A 19,722-nucleotide genomic window follows, 5' to 3' on the forward strand; every position below is an offset into this window, starting at 1 on the left:
ATAATAATAACAATTATTATTGTTGTTTATAGTATGCTTACATATATGTATGTACTAGATGTAAGTTTGTTTAACGCATTTTATACTCTTTTTAGCCATGCCAGGTTTCAAATGTACTGAAACATCCAGTGTTTTTCACTGTACATTTTAATGGTCTAATGCCTGATAAAAAAAAAGACATGAATTCAAGTGGTGTAAAGTGTATTATTTGTTAGTATAGTATAAAAAGAATGATCTGTTATGGAATCAGTACAGAAAGCTGGTCTGTGATTGCAGTGACTGTGTAGAAGCCTGTAGGATTGGGCTACCCTCTGCTGGAGAGAGTGTCTGCCTGCAGATGGGTTCTGGGTACTGAATCAAGCCTCCCACATGTGCCTCTGTGGAGTTCCCGCCTCAGTTCTTCAGTATCTCTGCCGGCTTCATTAATGTTGTCAGCCCCATTATGAGAGCTGAACCCCAGGAGACTGACACGCTAATTAAACTATCACTCAGAATGTGTTAGAAAGCAACAACTGCGATTGTGTTATTTACTGAGATTTTTCATTCTACAGAGCTGCTGTTCAGCCTGTGCGCATTGAAGACAGGTTTGAAAGAAAAGGACTTTAACTGAATGAATTCAATTGGACAATCATGAAAGTTTTAGCAAGAAATAATTATGCAATTTTGTTTATAGCACGACCATCTTACCCTTGCCCTCATTCTCTCTTGTCTTTATCACTTAAGCACACTGCGTTCAGGGGCCCTGGAAAGGTCAGACCCTGTGAAAGCAAAGATTCAGGGGTCCTTTTGTCCTCCTATTACCCCTAGCCCTCCCTAAAGGATCCCATGCCCTTTTAACCTTTTTTACCACCCTAGACCCGCTTTCCCACCCCATTGGGATTGAGGTTAACTCAGGTTACAGTGCTGGACAGGCCTTTTGCTTTCCTTTTTCTTGTTCTTTCTTTTTTCTTTCTCCTGCTTTTTGCTATATCATGGAGAACCTTTTTTCACATTTCAGGATGCTATTTCACTGCCTTAACATCATAAAACATAAAAATTGTTTGCTGCTTTTGAAAAGGTTTTTGCTGCAGATTTTTGGTTTAAAAAATTCATTTAACTGTTTTATTGGAGAAAGCTTTTGTAGAAGCAGCATTTTTTAGAAGTATTGTTTATTTTACAGTGAAAGTCATACCTCTCTGACTGAGGCAGGATGGGTAATAAAATGTTGAAATCATAAAACAAGACCTCAGTTGCTGTGAATAGGTTTTGCACTATTGTTAGTGACCTGGATGGATAATTAAATTTATTGCGGTGATTTAACTACAGTTGGTTTGTTAGGGAGGCTGAGGGAGGCCCAGGTGTTGGATTGAAACTTCAGATGGTCCACTTGTAACTCTGCTGCGAACGGCGTTCCCATTTCAAAATCACAATGCGTGAACAGAGTTTTAACACCTCACTGGTTTTCCCCCTCTCTCAGCTCTCGTTCTGTATTCTTTCTCTGAGTTTCTCAGTGTGTTTATGTGAATGTGTGGTTTGGTGGTCAGTTGCCCGTGAAACTGCTCTGTATACTCCTGGAGCTCCAATAAGTCGGGGCACAGAACCCTTAAACAACCCTTGGCTAAAGTTAAAGAGGAGCTCTGAGTCTGAAACTCCCTACTAGTCTCAAAAATGCTTTATTTGTTTTCTTTTTCTTCTGCTTACTTATCTCTATAAGCCCCCTGCAGTCATGAAACTCACTGTATTTTCACCTCTTTTCCAGTCCACAGCATCTTCAGGAGAGGAAGAGAAAGACACCTGCCAAATGAGAGCACAGAGTCCAGCGCAGGTGAATGGGGTTGAGGTTGATGGACAAATGTCACGGTCCAAAGCTCCGCCCCTGCCCACTCCAGAAGAGAAGATGAGGCAGCAGGCGCAGGCCGTTCTCACAGATATTGTCCCCATCAATGTCACAGGTAAGAAATATATCCCATCAGCTGTCAGGCAAACCAGCCAGCATTGCAGAAACGTTAAAAATGTCACTTCCATGTTATGTCTCTGGAGAGTCCTTATGTTTGTCAGTCTAGAATTCATATAGTTGGTCTGTTACACTCATAGTTTGTTTCATGTGGATCTCTAACCAAAATCTTAGAATTTGTTACTGGATTTTATTTGTAATTCCTAATAACTTATTTATTATCTGTACCTAACATTTGAGCACTGCATGCATGATCACTACTTACTGCCTGTTCTGGATACATAACCATGTGGATAGATCGATCATGAATGTGTATGAGTGCATTAACAATTCTCATATTAACAGTTCTGTCATTTCCTCAATCTCTTTGACCTTTGAGAGTTATCTGTTTGAGCATTAAGTCTCACAAATTCATCACTGTGAAATACACACACACACACACACACCTTATCCAAAAGAACACAGTCTCACCTACTACATAGTCTCTTCCTCAGGCAGAATAAGCTCTGTATTTTCAATCCCTTCCCAAAAAAAAAAAGGGGTCAGGAAGAAGCTGCATTAGACTTTAAAGCACACACACATACACACCCCCACACTAATTCAGTCTGTCAGCTCCGTGACTTAGTCAGACATCCCAGCGTGCTGAAGCTTAGTCACAGTGCCCAGTCTCTGGAGTTTCCGCGCTTTTGCAGCGCTACAGCACATCTTACAGCACAAAAGTGCTTTTATAGTTAAAATACAGTTTCTAATATTGTATTTCAAACAAGGGTTGCCTCTTCATATACTTCATATAGAGTGAGAACTTTCTATTTGGATCTAGATTTTCCCCTAGTATACCACAGATAAGAGCATGCAGTTTGCATGCGTATATTGTCCACCCAATCTTGAACATAGATGCATTTTTGACACAGACACACTTGAACATAGTCGAGTATAGATATGTGTGCAGTTTTGTCTTTGTCTTTGGTTTTCACATCATTTGCTTATGCAGAATGTGTGTGGCTCTGCATGAAAGTTGTACTAGAACTGTATGTGCGCTGCATGTGTGATGCATGTATGTTACTAACTGGCCCTTTTGCCTGTCTGCCCTCGTCAACTGGTCTCCAGGGGAGACGTTTGACAGGCAGGCCAGCATCCGCCGCACCCTTATAAACACTGACACTCTGGTCCGCCGGCCCAAGAAGGTTAAGCGGAGAAAGACTATTTCAGGGGTGCCTGACAGCGTCCAACAGGAACTAGGTATGGTATGGCTTTGCCAGCTCTCTCTGCTGCTGCTCCTGCCTCACCTGTTTCCATTTAGTTGAGTTTCATGTAGTACTGTAGGTGTCGTGACCATCTAATGTAGTTTGACATGACCATGCCTCATTCCTATCTCAATGCATTTTCTTTGCATTGATTTTAGAATCTTAGAATTATCCTAATCTGGGGGCGTATTACAGAAAGTTTCTTATTTTAGGTCTTAACTTAAGATGTGATATGTTAAATTAGGATTTTTCAGAAATTCGTATTACAGAAGCAGATCTTAACTTGATTTGGGATTCTTATCCTATCTTACAAAATCGTATCTTATCTCTAGTTAGGAAATCTTAAATTGCATTATCAAGCTCAACAATCCGCTCTCAGGTCTGTTACCAAGCAACCAACACTGCACAAGCTGCTGATGAGGTAAACAAAATAATAGAAGCTACTTCACTTTGAAAATCGCCTTTTGCAAATAACCCTGTGTCTACACCGGACGCGACAGCTGTCGTGTCGCGCCGCGCCGCAACAGCTGAAGTCTGTCTACTTTACACTGGACGCGACAAAGCGCTCGTTGAAAATCATTTGAAATTTGTGTCAGCACGTCATAAATAGAACGCAGAAGCAGTTTACTGTCAGGGATCTGTCGTGTTGAACCGCGCCGTAGACAGCATCACTGATTATAATGAGTTCTATAGTATTTTGTCGTGCCGCTCGCGTCCAGTTTAGACACGGTGTAAGGCATTAGTCACTTGCACTATAACCGGTAATGCTCCGTGATGCTTTGTTGGTCTCTGTAGTGCTGGCTGCAGCTCCTGTGCTATCTGTAATATCATGCTGCGCGGCAGTCTGTTATTACTTCTAAGTGTTTTGTCATCAAAATGTAACACATCTTCAGGGTCTTCCAAGAGTCTTTCTACCATTAAACATCTCCGTTCTTCATTTTCAATTATTAATAAATGTAATACAATTGTTGGACAGTGCAATTGTAAGCGGTTTTTCCATTAGCTTTCAAATAATTTTGAAGTTAGGACAGCTGTGGGGTTGTCCTAAAGTTAAGACAGTTTTTAGGATTTTTTGTCAAGTTAGGAGGTTTCTGTAATACCCCCTTCCTATCTGTAGTTAAGATAAGATAACACACTTAGGAAACGCTGTTCTGTAATAGCTTTTGTCCTAAATGCGGTCCTAACTGAAATTACCATGGTTACCAAACAGATCAAATAAGATTTTAAAGTTAGGATCTTTCTGTAATACACCCCCTGAGCTCTTTCTCTATCCAAAATAAATGTATTCCTATTTAAAATAACTGTCTCATTAGTCTACTCTCAAATCATGTATTGATTTGCTAATTTAGTGCCCTAAATGGGGATTTTGTTTTACTTCTCTTTTCACTGTGAGTCTTTGCATGCATACTCTTGACGCTCTCTGTTATATAATCTCAGCATCCCACAGCTGCATCCAGCGGCATTCCATTTCCCACCACTCCCCTGGGTCACGGTCCCTGATTCTGTTTAGTTTGCTTCCTGTTAGTGTATGTGAGAGCTGATTTTGAAGCCATTGTTGGAGGAGGCATGCTACATTTTGCTTTGCAGCCAACTGAAGCCACTGCATAATCCCCTATTCAGATTCCTCTGGCAAAACACTTCATATTTTATCAGGGAAGTAAAATAGGGGGAGGGGAGAGGTAAAACGACATAGAAGAAAAAAAAATGCAGATAGTCATCATAGCTGGGTGTGTATTATGAGCACGTTTCATGCATATCCATTTTCAATAGCACTAGCATACTGTTAAAATGTCATTTTTGTTTGTGCACATGCAAGATTATGGGGATTGTGGAAAGGGCATTCTGCATCACTATTTGTATTTTCTATTTGTAGATAAGCTTTTAATCAACCCTTCTTTATCAGAGCAGATGGGTGTGGGGGAGAAATAGAGTGTCAAGCTCTTTAAAGATTTTTTTTTCTGATAGCGATGCACAATAAATCTACATTAAGTCCCATTGTGTTGTTTATATATGCAGAGGTAAGGACTAACTTCATGCATCGGTGTCATATCCCTGATTTAAAACTAAAGTTGATCTGATAGAAATGCTTTTAAGACAAGTCTCTGTCTAATGGTTTAGAATATCATGATTACGTTTGTATGGTGATTTTTTCGCTAACAGTGAGTGTGACGTTAAGGAGATGCAAGGTTGCACTCTGCGGTGTGTGTATGGTAACAGGAGGCATAATGCATTAACGGCCTGTGGTTTTCAACTAAACTCTAAAAATGTGTCTGCATGCATATATGAATAAGCCCATAAATGTGTGGTTTGTGTGGAAGCGTGCTGTAGTGCCTGTCCCTCTAAGATCCTTGATTTAGTACACACACACTCATTGACACTCAGGAATGGACAACATATTTGGCACCAGCCATTAAGATATCGGTCTTAATCAAAGTTTCCAGAAGTCATCAACATGCTGCATGTGGCTGCAGCTAATCAAATTAATTAGCTCTCAATTGAGAGGGTTAATCTGATTGGCAGCTGATGTCACAAAGAGATGGAGGGGAGAGAAACAGAGAAACAAGCCGCTGTAGTATTTATCATAATTGTCTCTTTTCTGTTTTTCTCCGCAGCGGCTAAAGGGCGTGGAGGAGAGCTTCGGCCACAGTCCATGTTTATCCCTGGACAGTATTCAACACTTGGGCGAGTCATAAATGGGAATTCCACTCTCCGTCGATCTATAACAAAAGATTCTGGCTGCCAGACTGAGGATGTGAAAATCGTCCCACCCTCTGTGAGGAGAATACGGGCTCAGAAGGGCCAAGGAATTGCTGCTCAGATGGCCGACATCTCCACCTCTGCTACGAACGTCTCTTCGGTTTCCGATGGGAGCTCCCATGGAAATTCAGTTATTGTAATGGCACCACGGTTTGGCAATGATATCCAACGTTTTCACAGCTTGCCGCGAGGTGCCAGGGTCTCTCTTAACGCAGAGCCCCTTTACAGTAGCACCCCTTTCAGGCAAGAAGACTCCACTGCAAAATCAACTCAGCAGATCGGAAAATTACAAGTAGATGATACTGTGGTGCACATGAGGAATGCCCCCAGGGTATGCACCCAAGCACGGCCAAAATCTCAGGAGGTTAGAGGTACGTGGGGATCTGACTCAAGTCCAGCCTGTGTAGTTTCTCCACATGCTGCCTACTCAACCTCCCTTATACCTAATGCTACTCTATCATGTTCTGCTGAGGTTATCGCACTTCACACCACGTCAAGCCCTGGCCAGAGCCCAGTTGCTGGCTCACCGTACACCAAAGCTAGACCTCTTAGCATGGTCTCAGCTGTCAACAGTGAGAGCACCAGTAGTGTGGGCACAGGATCACACACACCAGAAGCAGGTATGAAGGATACCTGCAGTGAGACTGGCCAGTCTGATTGCAGTTTGCACAGCCACAGCACCCTTGCCGCAGGAACACTGTCTTCAGATGAGCAATGGATTTATGACACTCCTGAGAATGTCTTGCCCAGAAGGACACTATCTTCCAGCTGCTCAACACCCATAAATCATCTCTATAGTAGCCTTGAACGCTCCTCAAAAGGCACAGACTCTAGTTCGCTCTACTCTATGGACAATGATGGCTACTACACTTCCATGCATCTGGATTCAGGCCTTAGGTCAAGGAGCCAGGGTAGCAGCCATTGTCATGGCATAGGAGGAAGAGCGGCAAGACACAGTATGTACGAGTGCCTGGGTCAGCAAGAAGACCAAAACAGCTTGTACAGTGACCGGTCACTGTCACGTTCCATTTCTCTACGCAAGCCTAAGAAACCACCTCTTCCACCAGCACGCACAGACTCTCTACGACGAAAGCCTAAGAAAGCCAGCTCTCCCACTGCCAGTATTGAAAAGTCAGATATTAGCAATGGTCCGCTTCTCAACGAGTCATTGATTGCCACGCTCCAACAGTCACTTCAGAATGGTCTGAAAGGTAAAGGGTCCTCCACCTCACCGTCTCATAGTCCTTGTAGTGACTACGAGGACCCCTGGATGCTTCGTTCCAGGAGCCAGAGCAGCATCAGTGCAGGCAGCAGTGGTGTGTCAGCTACAGGGATGGCTCATGTGTACTCTATTTGTCACGTCACACCTTCTCCTAGTGACACTAGTAGCCTCCGTTCTGATTATGCAGACTCCTGGGGCTACTACATGGAGTACCCTCGTCCATCTGGGGATCAGACACGGTCACCTTGCACCAATTCACTTTCTGCTGAACAAGTGGTTGAGATGGCAAATGGGAAAAGCCTCCACAATGGTAACCAGGCTAATCTTCCTCATGCTCAGGAAGGAAGTGATGTGTCTGTGAAGCCTAAAACCTCATCACCGGATAGGGTACATCGATTGACATCTCCATCAAGTGGATACTCGAGTCAATCCAACACTCCAACAGCTGGCACTCCTGTTCCCTCCTTCATGAGATGCATGTCCCCATCAGGCAAGCCCAAACCCAGAGTACCTGAAAGAAAATCATCCCTGCTTTCATCTGTATCCATATCATCGTCTTCCACTTCTCTTTCCTCCAACACCTCTGATTCTAACAGGAACAATATTCCTCCTCCACCTCCTCTACCAGCTGGTCCTGTGGCTATTGTACCTTTTAATCCTCCATCCTCTCCTCCTCCCCTTCCGCCCTTAGGGCCTGTGTGCATTATAGACCAGAAATTTCCCCCTCCGCCACCTCCTTTACCCACAACCCCCCATCAACAAGCATTCATGAGCCCTCCTTACATAAATTCCTCCCCTGAATTTCCACCACCTCCACCTCCGGTAGTGTTGACTGACCCTGTCTTGTCAAGTCTCAATAGTTCTTTCAGCCCTCCACCACCTCCTCCACCACTGCCTGCTTATTCTCCACCCCAAAATCAACACCTACCTAGCTTGACACCACCTACACCTTCCTCTGCTTTCTTAAAGGAAATTAAAGGAGGCCTAAAACCAGTGAACCTAGAAAGAAAACCAGTTTCGCCTCACTCAGAGGAGCTTAGTAAGATTGGCATGCCTCTCATCACCCCTATGGCACTGCAGAGTGTGCAGCTTCGGCCAGCAAAATGGCCAGAAAACAATGGAGTTAGCCAGTTAGCCAGACCCCAACCACCAGAGAAGCCTCAAAAACCAGGGCATCCCACAGTTCCTCAGGGCATCCATTGCATACCTCCAAATTTAAGGCCATCATCTCCAGAGAAAAATCTCTCCATCCAGCATAGCCAGGATAGCCATGTTGAAGCAAAACCTGACTATGTAATATCACATTCTGAAGAGACATCCTGCTTTACAAATGGTTCCATAGATCTTGGTGAGGTTAAGGCCACAGCTGAAGTAGATGGTCTTGAGACTGCCCTCGCATCACCTGTGGAAACGCCACAAAACTCTACACCCAAGAAGAAGCCTCCTCTGATTTCCAAAAAGCCCAAGTTTTCTCTCACCTTTTTCTCAGTGGATCATGTCAGTGATTTGCTGAGTGCTCAGAATGACGATAAAATCTCTATGACTACAGCTGAAGATCTGGACCCCACACCTGTGCCAGAACAGGAAGAAAAGGCAACTGAGAAAGATGGCATTGACATTTCTGCACCTCCTGAGGAGATAAGAGACATTTCTCCCACAAATGGTGAAGCTCAGGAGTTCTCCCAGACTCCTGGTACCATTACTCCAGATGCAGACAAGGGCACCTCTGAAGCAGAGGATGAAGAAAGAGATGATGAAGATGTAACCAGCAGCACAGGATCTTTAGGCTCTAAAGATGATGAAAGTGGTGAGTCAGATTTTCCTAATTTTACTCTGTGGGGTTGGAGATCATTTATAAAACTGGATGTCACAAAATCATACAATTTTAAATACTCTGGCCTTTTTAAAGAGTCAGAGACACTATTAGATGACATTGTGATCTCAAGCTCTAAATTATATAAAGAGAGATGATAGGAATAAGGGGATGCACATTAGCAGCTTGTATTAAAACAGCATTGTAAAGAAAAAAAGAACTTGTGTATGAGTGCATTTGTGCATTTAAAGCAAGAGGTGGCTGATTTTGCTCACCTCCACCCTTAAGTGAATCAGGGCTTAGAATGGGACATCACTGCAGCAGAACTTTGGGTTCAGTACTTTTACTTCTCTCTCTGTCTTTTCCCAAAACTATAACTATATTCATTCAGCCACCCCTCCTTTCTCACCACCATCTGTCCCTTTGACTTTTGATTATTCTATTCCTCTATATCCTTCTATTGTTCATTCTTTCATTTATTCATTCTCTCACTAAATGTTTTGCATGCATGTTACATGTAAATGAATAATAATATTAATAAATTATTCAATATTAAGAGTAGCTACACACAGACATCTCTTAAATTAAATTTTTTAGTTTAATGAAGGTGTGCAGCTTACATATCAGGACTTTTCTAGGTATTTCTCTCTTATATTTTTAAAATCATTACAGCTAAAGAGAATATGTGTGTCTCTTTCGACATCACCGTTGTCACAGTGACCACACTCACACTTCTAGCCAGAGTCAGGATAGAATGGGACAGCCACAGCATTCTCTAGGGAAAGCTTTTAAACGGGATGGGGCGGGGGGTGGAGCTGACAGTGGGTATAGGAGGAGAAAAGTGAGGGAGGGGTAGGGAAGGGAGCGCGTAACGTGAGATCACCCTCAGCAGCTCAGGCAAGTGCAGATGTGAGATGAGAAGAGAGCAGAGCAACTGAACTCTGGAAAGGTGGATACGACCATAACAATGTAAGAGAATCTTAAACATACAGCTTTTTACCGTCCTTCATACATGTTATAATTGAACAGCGTGATGCGTATGTGCATGTCCTTGGAATATTTACGGCTGTGATGTGTCTTGGTACTTGTATGAAATGTAGGATTTTTATTGACTGTTTTCAAATCTTGTGTTTTCTTATATTTTGCATAATCCGTGTTCAATCTCTCTATAGAGTTTTAAATCTGCCTAGAAGGTTTTCCTCTCCATTCTTTGAATGTTTTTGTTAGACAAGTTTGTCCAAACATGCCTATGCATTTTGACGTAACAGTATCAAGTTCTAGAATGCAAGGCATTTATGAGCAAGACAGTATCGGTTTGACAGCTGAGTTTGTTATTATCAGAGCAGTTACACTACATTTATGCATTTGGTAGAAGCTTTTTTGAATATTAAACGCTTTTGACCTTGGTGTTGGAAGCGCAATACTTTACAATAAAAACATTATTATTATAACAACTCTCTCTCTTTCTCTCTCTCTCTCTCTATGTATTTACATGTATATGTATGTATTTAAATATATATTATTATTATTATACGAGTTTAATATATGAATGTTCTACCAGGTGAGGTGTTCGAGTCCAGCACATTGGACGTCACTCAGTCTCCCAGCACTGTGGGGGACATGGTGACCCCCACACGGCCCCGCACCACAGAGGACCTCTTTGCTGCCATTCACAGGTAAATTCCCACAATACTTTGCTGTGATCCCTTTTCCAGTCTGGTCTACTTCCTTTCCACTCCATCCCTCCCTCGTCCCATAAACCGCATTCATAATTTTAAAGCGGGCTGTCCTATCCAATCTCAGATACATTCATCATAGATGGAGCGTGGAAGGAAAGCAGCCTGTAAAGAGTATGGCTTCTGTGGTCTCTGTCTGTCAGATAAAAAAATGCCCCAGGCTGAAGTATTACCCCACTGGATGCTTATATATTGTTTGGCTGTATTGAAGAGACATGCACTCTCTTCTAATTCCATCATAAAACACTCATAGCCTTACTGCAGTCCTTCACATGAAAACATAGCTCTGATGCATACCGAATGGCACATTATTTAAAATTCATTATGTTGTTGTGTTTTAGTTCACACAGCCGTATTACGTATGCAGGCTTGCCATAGTCACGTGTAATGGGCAGGTTTTTGAAGTTCTTCAGCACGTCACACAATTTCATTCGAGAGGATTTGGTTTCCTCTGCTACAGTGTGTGTGTGTGTGTGGCTTTGCTCTTCCTTCTGCTCTGGACCGCTGCAATCTCACACAGATATTAGCGCAAAAGATATCCTTGAAATGGAAAACCAGTTTAGATGTAGTGTGACAGAGCACCAGATGCTATGTGCTCCGTAAATCCTGCGTTTTGCCCACTGCCACTCTCAAAGCACTGAGCTTTAGATGAATCAAATAATAAAACTGGAGCGAAAGATAGATTACAACCACAGTGTTTATAGCATTTATCTCAAGATTAGACCTACTGTGTTTTACAAGAACTTGACACTGCAAAAAAATTGGTATTGATTCAGTATTTCAAAATATATAAACAGGCTTAAAACAAGATAAGCATAAATTCTGGTTAAAAAATGTAATCCTATTACAGTTGTAATCTTAAAACGAAAATTGTGTTTTAATATAACAAATGAATAGTCTCTGCACCTTATGCAATTTGGCTTCTCAAGTAAATTTATCTTGTTTTAAGGAGATATATATCCATATATGCATTTTTTATATTTATCTTGTTTAAAGGATTTGTTTAGGATTTTTAGGTATTGTTTTTTAGATATTGTATATCTGAAACTTTCAACTCTTGCTTCCACATCCCTTGTAATTTTCCCACTATCTGTCATATCTGTTGTTCTCTTCGTCCTTGGTCTTCCCTGATCTCTACCATCCTCCTTTTCCTTCTCTTTCGTTCAGCCTGGACCAGTTGAACATGAACACCCCCCAACATATGAGGTGCGGTCTGGCAAGTAATTAGCCCATGGCTGTTCGTCTCGTGATGATGCTCGGGTGGGATTAGCTCTATAATCTCCCAGCGCATCTAAGATTTGGGATGAATTTCTGCTCCATCCCGCAGATAATCCCACGCTCCCTAATCTGCAGCAGTTATGCCATGCTAATGAATTTGATTTGATCCTGGGCACACATGCTAGTGTTCATTGACCCAAGGTTCTCCTACTGGTTGGGTGAATGAACAGCCCTCCAGGTTAAAATGATGCTGGGCATTTTGCCCAGTTTGCTTTGTTGATTAAGCTTCCATTATGTCTGCACTTCCATAAAGTTGCAACGCTTGCAGTATTCCTCTTTGGTTTGGCTTTTAAAGCACTGAATTTAACAACCCCCCCCCACACACACACACACTCCCTCTATTTATATCCTCCATTAAGTTATTCCTGCTTTTCCAAGTGAAGTGAAGTTTTGGTTTGCTGGGGGCTAGCTGAGTTTAATGAGAAAGTGGAACAGAAATCAATGAAGGGGATAGGCTCATCAAGACTGAAAACATTAATCACAAAAATGGACTCAAATCTTATTCAAGTCATTCAGCTTCAGGAGTAGTTAGATTAGTTGTTAACTGAAGTGAAGCATTTTCATTAAGTGGCAGCTCTGTCAATAGATTTGTCTTTAAACAATGGTTAAAAAAAAAAAAAAAATCAAACAACTTTTTTGTTTGTACTAAATGAACTGATGTTCTACTGCCTACTGCTAACTAATATAAGCTTTAGCTAATACTTAAAAAAATTACTTTTGGTTTAGGGATGCACGATTTTAAAATTCTCAATTTTAAAATAATTGATAAAGAGATAATATTAAAATTCTACACTATCAAAACACTAAAAATTAAAACCAATTGTTTTAAATGCTGAAGTGAATTTAGGCATCAGAGCATTATAATGTACAGTATTGCTACAGATTTGCTGAAAAATTACATTTAACAGTGTTACTAATTTATATTTTTAAAGATGAACTAAGTGTTGACTTTTGTTGACTGATATTGTGCATCCCTTCTTTGGCTTTCATTGCTTTATTTCTCGGTTACACTTTATTTTAAGGTGTCCTTGTTACAGTGTAATTATACATTTAAGTACTGAGTAATATTAATTAACTACTTATGTACTTACTACATATGGTTAGTGTTAGGATAAGGGTTTGGTTTAGGGTTACTTACATGTAATTATGCATAATTGTTATTATAATAGTAAGTACATGTAACGTGTAACAAGGACACCTTACAATAAAGTGTTACCTATTTCTCTTTTGACAAAACAACTTACCTGACATTACTTCATCTTTGTCTCCAGGTCGAAGCGGAAGGTCCTGGGCCGCAAGGAATCCGAAGAGGACTGTTCACGACATCCTTTATCCCCACCGGCCACCCCTACAGGAACGCCCCCCGGCTTGACTTCCTCTCTGCCACGGCAAATGGGCTCCATCCAGCGCAGCCTGCGCAAATCCGCAACAAGCAGCGACACCTTCAAGGCCCTCCTGCTGAAGAAAGGCAGTCGCTCCGAGACCAGCTTCCGCATGTCTGCTGCAGAGATGCTGCGCAGCACCGACCCACGCTTTCAGAGAACTCGCTCTCTCGACTCCTCATTCGATCCAGCATCTCCAACGGGCGAGAGCCCCTGCTCTTCACCAGGCCGGAACAAGAGGACGCCCGAGGACTGGGCACGCAACGAGGGAATGTTTTCAACGTCCCCATCATTAATCGGTCCGAAGTACGGCCGATCTCGCACACCGCCCTCCGCCGCCAGCAGCAAGTATAACACCCGCAGCCGGATCCTCAGCAGCCCCATGACTGTTATTTGCGAGAGGGATGGGGAACTCACCGACTGTGAAGACCCATGCCCTGTTCCTCCATCAAACATGCCCCTTCCCATCTCTCAGGACTCCAACAGCACTTTATGTGAGCAGAGCAGCAGTTAGGATACCAAACAGCTCCTTGGCAAAGGCAGAACGCCTTCTCGGCACCAGAGATTGACTGAGGGCAGAAGACCAGGAGAGGCTAAACTCTAGAAGGTCTTGCCGCCCACTAATCCAGGCAGCACTGTCTGATGTTGTAGTGTGGGCTAAGACTTGTGGATCTAAGGTAGCTCAAGCAGTCAGCTCAAGCAGTAGACGAGATATTGCTGTATCTGTAGCTCTTCAGGAAAAAAAGTAACCAATCCAATCTGACCTTCTTTTTGGAGAGAACTCCGCTTTCAGTGGCAATACTAGACTCATCTTTCCAAAGCTTAGCAATTACTTCTTTTATGTTGTTCAGATTTTTATTTCCATTCTTAAGCAGTAACAGTCAGATTTGTGTGGGGTTTTTCTTTTTTTTGGTGAAGCAGTTAACGAAAGTTGTAATGAAGGAATTACTATGTGACTACTTGTTTTGGCTGTAGTAGTTCCAAGTTGATGGATTTTTTGTGGTGCGTCACATCTCAAACTTCAGCGAGGCAGCTCTGTCAGCGCCTTACCGCTTGAGTACGCCGGTCTTCAAAGACCCAAGATAAATAGCACTCCGACCGATTCCTACAAGTGGGTGTCTTTCCAACGGAAGTGTCTGGAATGGAAATTGAATTGGGATTGGAGTAACGAAGGCTTGTTTGTGGAAGCATTTATGTTTGGTTTTTGGTGTGTAGGTTTGTACTGTGTTCATCGTCTTCTTTTATTTGTCATTTAAAAAGCATTGTCTGTGTTGGTTATTTTAAAGTTAATTCCGACATCTTACTTGAAACAAATGACCGGTTTACTTGTAATTGTTTTGGTTACCAAAGAGCCGAACGGGACACTCTTAACTTGCTGAAATGTGAGGGGGTTTTTCAGCCTGAGTTCTGTTCTGTTAACATCTAGCGAAAGTAACCGCTTAATGACTAATCCTCCTGTTTACCTGTCAAGCGTTTTCTTTTCTGTGCAGTTTTATAATGTTTTTTATGTATATACCTACAGAAATGTTAAGTAACACCTGATCTTATTTTCAAATAATTTGTACATTTTAGAAACCTTTGCTAGGAGTGGCTTCCTTTTGTAGAGTATTTATTTTAGAATAGCCAGAATGTGGTTTGATATACTGTATCTGGAAGTGAGCTTTTTGAGAGGGAGGTGAATGAGGTGTGATTAGACGGGACCTCCTACAGATTTGTGGTCTTTAAATTCAGATTCACCGGACATAGAACTTCTATTTTGTTCCTTCACCCATTCTACTGATGGAAACACGGATCAGAAAAAGAACGATGGAAAAGAGGAAGCAAGCTGCTAACCCTCTAGAGTATGTCTCTGTAATAAAACATGGTGGTATTTAAAAATTGCCCATCTGTCTTGTCTCTGATTCACTGCCACCTGTCAGCCGCCAGCCCAAACCACAATCTCATTAGCACTGTCACTATAACACCCAGAGCCGTACATCAGCTCCAGAGGCTTTGCAGGGTCATCAACCCCACTTTCTGTCCTACTGACCGTCATTTAAAGCTCGATACAGTGACCTGGACCCATCTGATCTTTAGAGGTTCTAGCACGACAGACGTCATGAATCCTTGTTTATGATTCGCCTGCAACAGAGAGATGGAAGTAAGCCCCTTGTTTCTCCACATGCACGTCATCTTTTGTGCTGAGCTTGTGAACATGATATTCAGGCAACCGTTACCTCGAAAATAAACCTGATGATGGTGCAGTGTGTTTGGCCTTGTAAGAGTTCTCTAGCACCTGAGGTTATGTCCTTTATCAGATAAAGTACTTTTTTTTCTTCTCTTGTCTGGATCTGTTAGTAGTTTAAAATGACCAAAATCAAAATAAATTCACGACATGTTTCTGTTTATGACTGAAACCTACATGTAACTTTGATTTTATATATGTGACCCTGGACCACAAAACCTCCTTTTGTAACATTTTGTAAATTTCCTACCGCAAATATATCAAAACTTAATTTTTGGTTAGTAATATGCATTGCTAAGACCTTCATTTGGACAACTTTTTTTTTTTCGCACCCTAAGATTCCAGACTTTCAAATAGTTGTAGCTTGGCCAAATATTGTCCTATCCTAACAAGCCATACATCAATAATACAGCTTATTTATTCAGCATTCAGATGACGCATAAATCTCAATTTCAAAAAAATGTTTTTTAAGTTTTGTGGTCCAGGGTCACAAATGTTGTTACTATGATCATTTCTCAAATGTGCGTAAAGTATTCATGATACAAATACAGAATTGAATAGTGCTATAAAAGTACACTAAGAAAATAAAATAAAAACACTCCTAGGACTGCGGTCCTGAAACTGCAGTCTCAGGTGTGGCAGCATAATACTACTCATTCATGCCAGCAGAGCTTTGGCAAGATGCGTTCGGTTATATTTTTTTAACCAATAGATGGCCGCGTTTAAAAATGTGTACAGGTTATTTTAAGACCAAAATGACTAAATACAAGTTGTCAAGTTGATACAATGTTATTGTTCCCTTAAATTATTAGATTCAAGATTCAGTGCAGTATAAAAAGCTCAAAATACATATGACATTATACATATTTCACATTTAAAAAAAGTTAAACTCAAGTTGTGCAGTACTTGATCCTTAGACATTATTAGTGAGATTTAGGCAATGTGTCAGTCTGACAGCTAATTAGAAGTTATTTCAACATTCTTTTTGTATAATTTCGCAGTTAACTGTCGGTACCTAAAAATGTTGCAGTAAAATATTGGTCAGATATACAATTAGTACAGTGTTCAATTCTCATATAAAAACATTCAGGCACTTGCGGTACATAGTAAACAAAGCATCTGCACAATAACTATTGTTAAGTTCAAACAAATAAATTGACCACCTCCTTCATTCACATCATAATGCATGACCATGTGATCGTTAGGACTTTTATTCCTCATCTTTGATCAGCCACACTTCATTCCTGCGGTTGGTCAGTTTGAAGGGGCTGTCATATCCCGCTCTGTAGAACGGAGTCTCCTTGAATTTCATCCCATCCCTCTTGAGGCTCTCTATCAGTTTCAGAAGCTCAGCACGGCTGCTCTCACTGTTAGCAAAGCCTCCATAGGTCCTGCAAAAAAACGAAGCTATGACAACAATATTATTTTAAACTAGAGAATGCAGTAATGTAGTTGTTCCAAGATACTCGGTTTGACCTAGATATAAAATCCCTTGAAAAATAAATTGCCATTCAAAAGTTGAGTAACAAGTTTGAATGTTTATAAAAGAATGATCTTATGCTTAGTAAGACTGCATTTATTTCATCAAATAAATAGTTAAAACAGTAATATTGTGAAATATAAAAATTTTAAATAACTTTTTGTCCTATTTTAATACATTAAAAAAAAAAACTTCCTGAGATGGCGAAGCTGAATTTTCAGCAGTCATCACTCCAGTCTTTAGTGTCACATGATGCTTCAGAAATACTTGTAATATGCTGATTTTGTGGCCAAGAAACATTTTTTATTATCAGTGTTGAAAAGTTGTACCGCTTAATATTTTTATGGAAACTGCATTGTTTTATTCAGGATTCACTGATAAAAACTGAAGCACCGTTTACTTGAAATACATTTTTTATTTTTATTTTTCAAAATTCAAATTGTTCTTATTGTTAATGCATCCGACAATTTGAAAGCCCTCATCACAAACATACCTCACAAAAACCGTGACCTCTTTTCTGTTCTCGATGAAAGCATCTGGATCAGTGGGTTTGGGTGGGTCAGCCTGATGTTCCTCAGGGATGTAGAAGGACACAGTGAAGGTGCTCTCACAAGCGGGTCCAGCACCAGGCTCAATCATACAGCTCACTGGTGCTGTCATCTCCACCTTACACTCTGATACATGACGTACAGGAAAAGCACTCAAATAAAGCCGATATCCGAGGTGGTTCATTAATTAAAAGGTGCGGAAACATGCACTGTTCTTAGTGTCTGAAATATCTGCTAAAAATATCTGATATTTTGCAAGTACAGTGTCATCTGGTGAATCATTAACACAGTTTACTCTGTGGGAACACAACCCGTCACATGCTTTTTATTGTTATAAAAGCATATCCAGATATCTCACAGAAAACCTTAATTTACACAACTGAATTTTGGCTTTATGCATGAGATTTCTCACCCATAAACACAGGCCCAAAATGTGGCAATAATGGCTGAAAGTACTCATCTTGAAAAAATCTTCTTTCTAGTCCTCTACAGGAACATGACCACTTACTCTTGTCATTATTCCCTTGAATGTATTTGAAGAGTCTTCTGAAGCCTGTGCTTAAGGCCGGGTCCTGCTCCATGCCAGTCACAGCTGTGCTGACCCAGTTTGTTGTGTGGTAAGTGCGGACCTCATAGTCTTCACCCTGAAAAGCATTATTCATCAAATATGACTGGAAACATTTGAGCCATTAAACAACATCCAACCACAAGAAACAAGGTCTGCTTTAAACTAGACATGAGCAGACCCGAAAACCTTAATTTACACAACTGAATTTTGGCTTTATGCATGAGATTTCTCACCCATAAACACAACAGGCCCAAAATGTGGCAATAATGGCTGAAAGTACTCATCTTGAAAAAATCTTCTTTCTAGTCCTCTACAGGAACATGACCACTTACTCTTGTCATTATTCCCTTGAATGTATTTGAAGAGTCTTCTGAAGCCTGTGCTTAAGGCCGGGTCCTGCTCCATGCCAGTCACAGCTGTGCTGACCCAGTTTGTTGTGTGGTAAGTGCGGACCTCATAGTCTTCACCCTGAAAAGCATTTATTCATCAAATATGACTGGAAACATTTGAGCCATTAAACAACATCCAACCACAAGAAACAAGGTCTGCTTTAAACTAGACATGAGCAGACCACATTAAAAAAATAAGCATTAGCTCTGCTAATAAGCAATAAGTAAATATTAACAAATCCAAAGTCTGCACTAAAGTCTGGAAGGTTTCTGGCAAAATCACACATGAACACACACACTAACCTTACTCTGTTGAGCAGTGACTTTTGGGTGCTGGAGTCCAGAAGAAAAGAAAGTTTGACCGATGGCTTTAAGCATCTTCACTGTAATGCTGTTCAAAATGTAAAACTGTAATAACAGAGTTGCAATCAATTTAGACAAAATACAATTTAGAAATGGCTCTACATCAGAATGAAGCTCCACACCTGACACCAGATGAATCTTTGTAATGACTTCATATTTTAACCTAAAATATCTTTATACATTTGTATAAAGGACGTGGGGAAAAATTGGGAGATATTTATTTTTCCCTACAACATTGAGTGAATTCCCATTTTAGAACATGTCCAGTACGTTTGGACGTAAATGGGATTTTATAGTACTCTAACATGATTATGACAAGGCTATCAATATGTATGAACTATTCTAGCTAATAATTAAATGTTAATACAACTTAAATCAGTTAGTTTAAGTTTGGACATGCTGTAAGCAGTAACTATCTCGCCACACACTAGCGGCCATGTTTTTCCCTCATACACCTAATAAAAAGTGCACACGGATGAATATTGGCGACGTCTTTCCAAATGTTGCCAAATTGCGCTGAAATCAAACTACTACTATTTTATACACTTACGTTCTGAGATTGCAGTGGTAAATAAACTCACCTGTCCGCCGTTGAGCGCTAAAATGCAAACGCAGTAGCCTATATACAGTCACAGACAGGCGTGTTATAACTTCTAGATAAAGAAGATGCAGTTACGGACGCTATGTAACAAGTCTCCGCTTAAGTAACGCTTACACTGACACTTCCGTGTTTTTATGTTACATCACGCATGAGAAGGCTCCGATTGGTTGTGACAAATATGTAA

General features: G+C 41.0%; 2 protein-coding genes across 3 annotated transcripts in view; one reads left to right on the forward strand and one right to left on the reverse strand.

The window, feature by feature from the left end:
* The window catches only part of LOC107549118 (NHS-like protein 1), a 111,062-nt gene extending 95,486 nt beyond the window's left edge, over positions 1 to 15,576 (forward strand). Inside the window, exons 4-8 of the mRNA XM_016230091.1 lie at positions 1,739 to 1,931; positions 3,041 to 3,172; positions 5,790 to 8,963; positions 10,531 to 10,645; positions 13,255 to 15,576. Coding sequence (XP_016085577.1) covers positions 1,739 to 1,931; positions 3,041 to 3,172; positions 5,790 to 8,963; positions 10,531 to 10,645; positions 13,255 to 13,879 — 4,239 coding nt within the window. The 3' untranslated portion in view covers positions 13,880 to 15,576. The remainder of the gene's footprint in view (positions 1 to 1,738; positions 1,932 to 3,040; positions 3,173 to 5,789; positions 8,964 to 10,530; positions 10,646 to 13,254) is intronic.
* Positions 15,577 to 16,468: 892 nt separating this feature from the next.
* LOC107549119 (heme-binding protein 2-like) lies at positions 16,469 to 19,683 on the reverse strand. Of its 2 annotated transcripts, none has more exons than XM_016230094.1 (5): positions 19,519 to 19,683; positions 18,878 to 18,965; positions 18,518 to 18,653; positions 17,563 to 17,743; positions 16,469 to 16,980 (listed from the first exon to the last, which is right to left on the reverse strand). In XM_016230094.1, exons 2-5 carry the CDS (start codon positions 18,950 to 18,952, stop codon positions 16,800 to 16,802), a joined length of 573 nt encoding a protein of 190 aa, XP_016085580.1. In that variant the 5' UTR covers positions 18,953 to 18,965; positions 19,519 to 19,683; the 3' UTR covers positions 16,469 to 16,799. The 2 variants fall into 2 exon arrangements, with proteins under 2 accessions (XP_016085580.1, XP_016085579.1); XM_016230093.1 differs by having other exon boundaries at positions 18,878 to 18,982; positions 19,519 to 19,682.
* Positions 19,684 to 19,722: the final 39 nt, after the last annotated feature.

The sequence above is a fragment of the Sinocyclocheilus grahami genome, unplaced genomic scaffold (genome assembly GCF_001515645.1).
Source record: "Sinocyclocheilus grahami isolate Dianchi unplaced genomic scaffold, SAMN03320097.WGS_v1.1 scaffold362.1, whole genome shotgun sequence".
Classification (NCBI taxonomy): domain Eukaryota; kingdom Metazoa; phylum Chordata; class Actinopteri; order Cypriniformes; family Cyprinidae; genus Sinocyclocheilus; species Sinocyclocheilus grahami.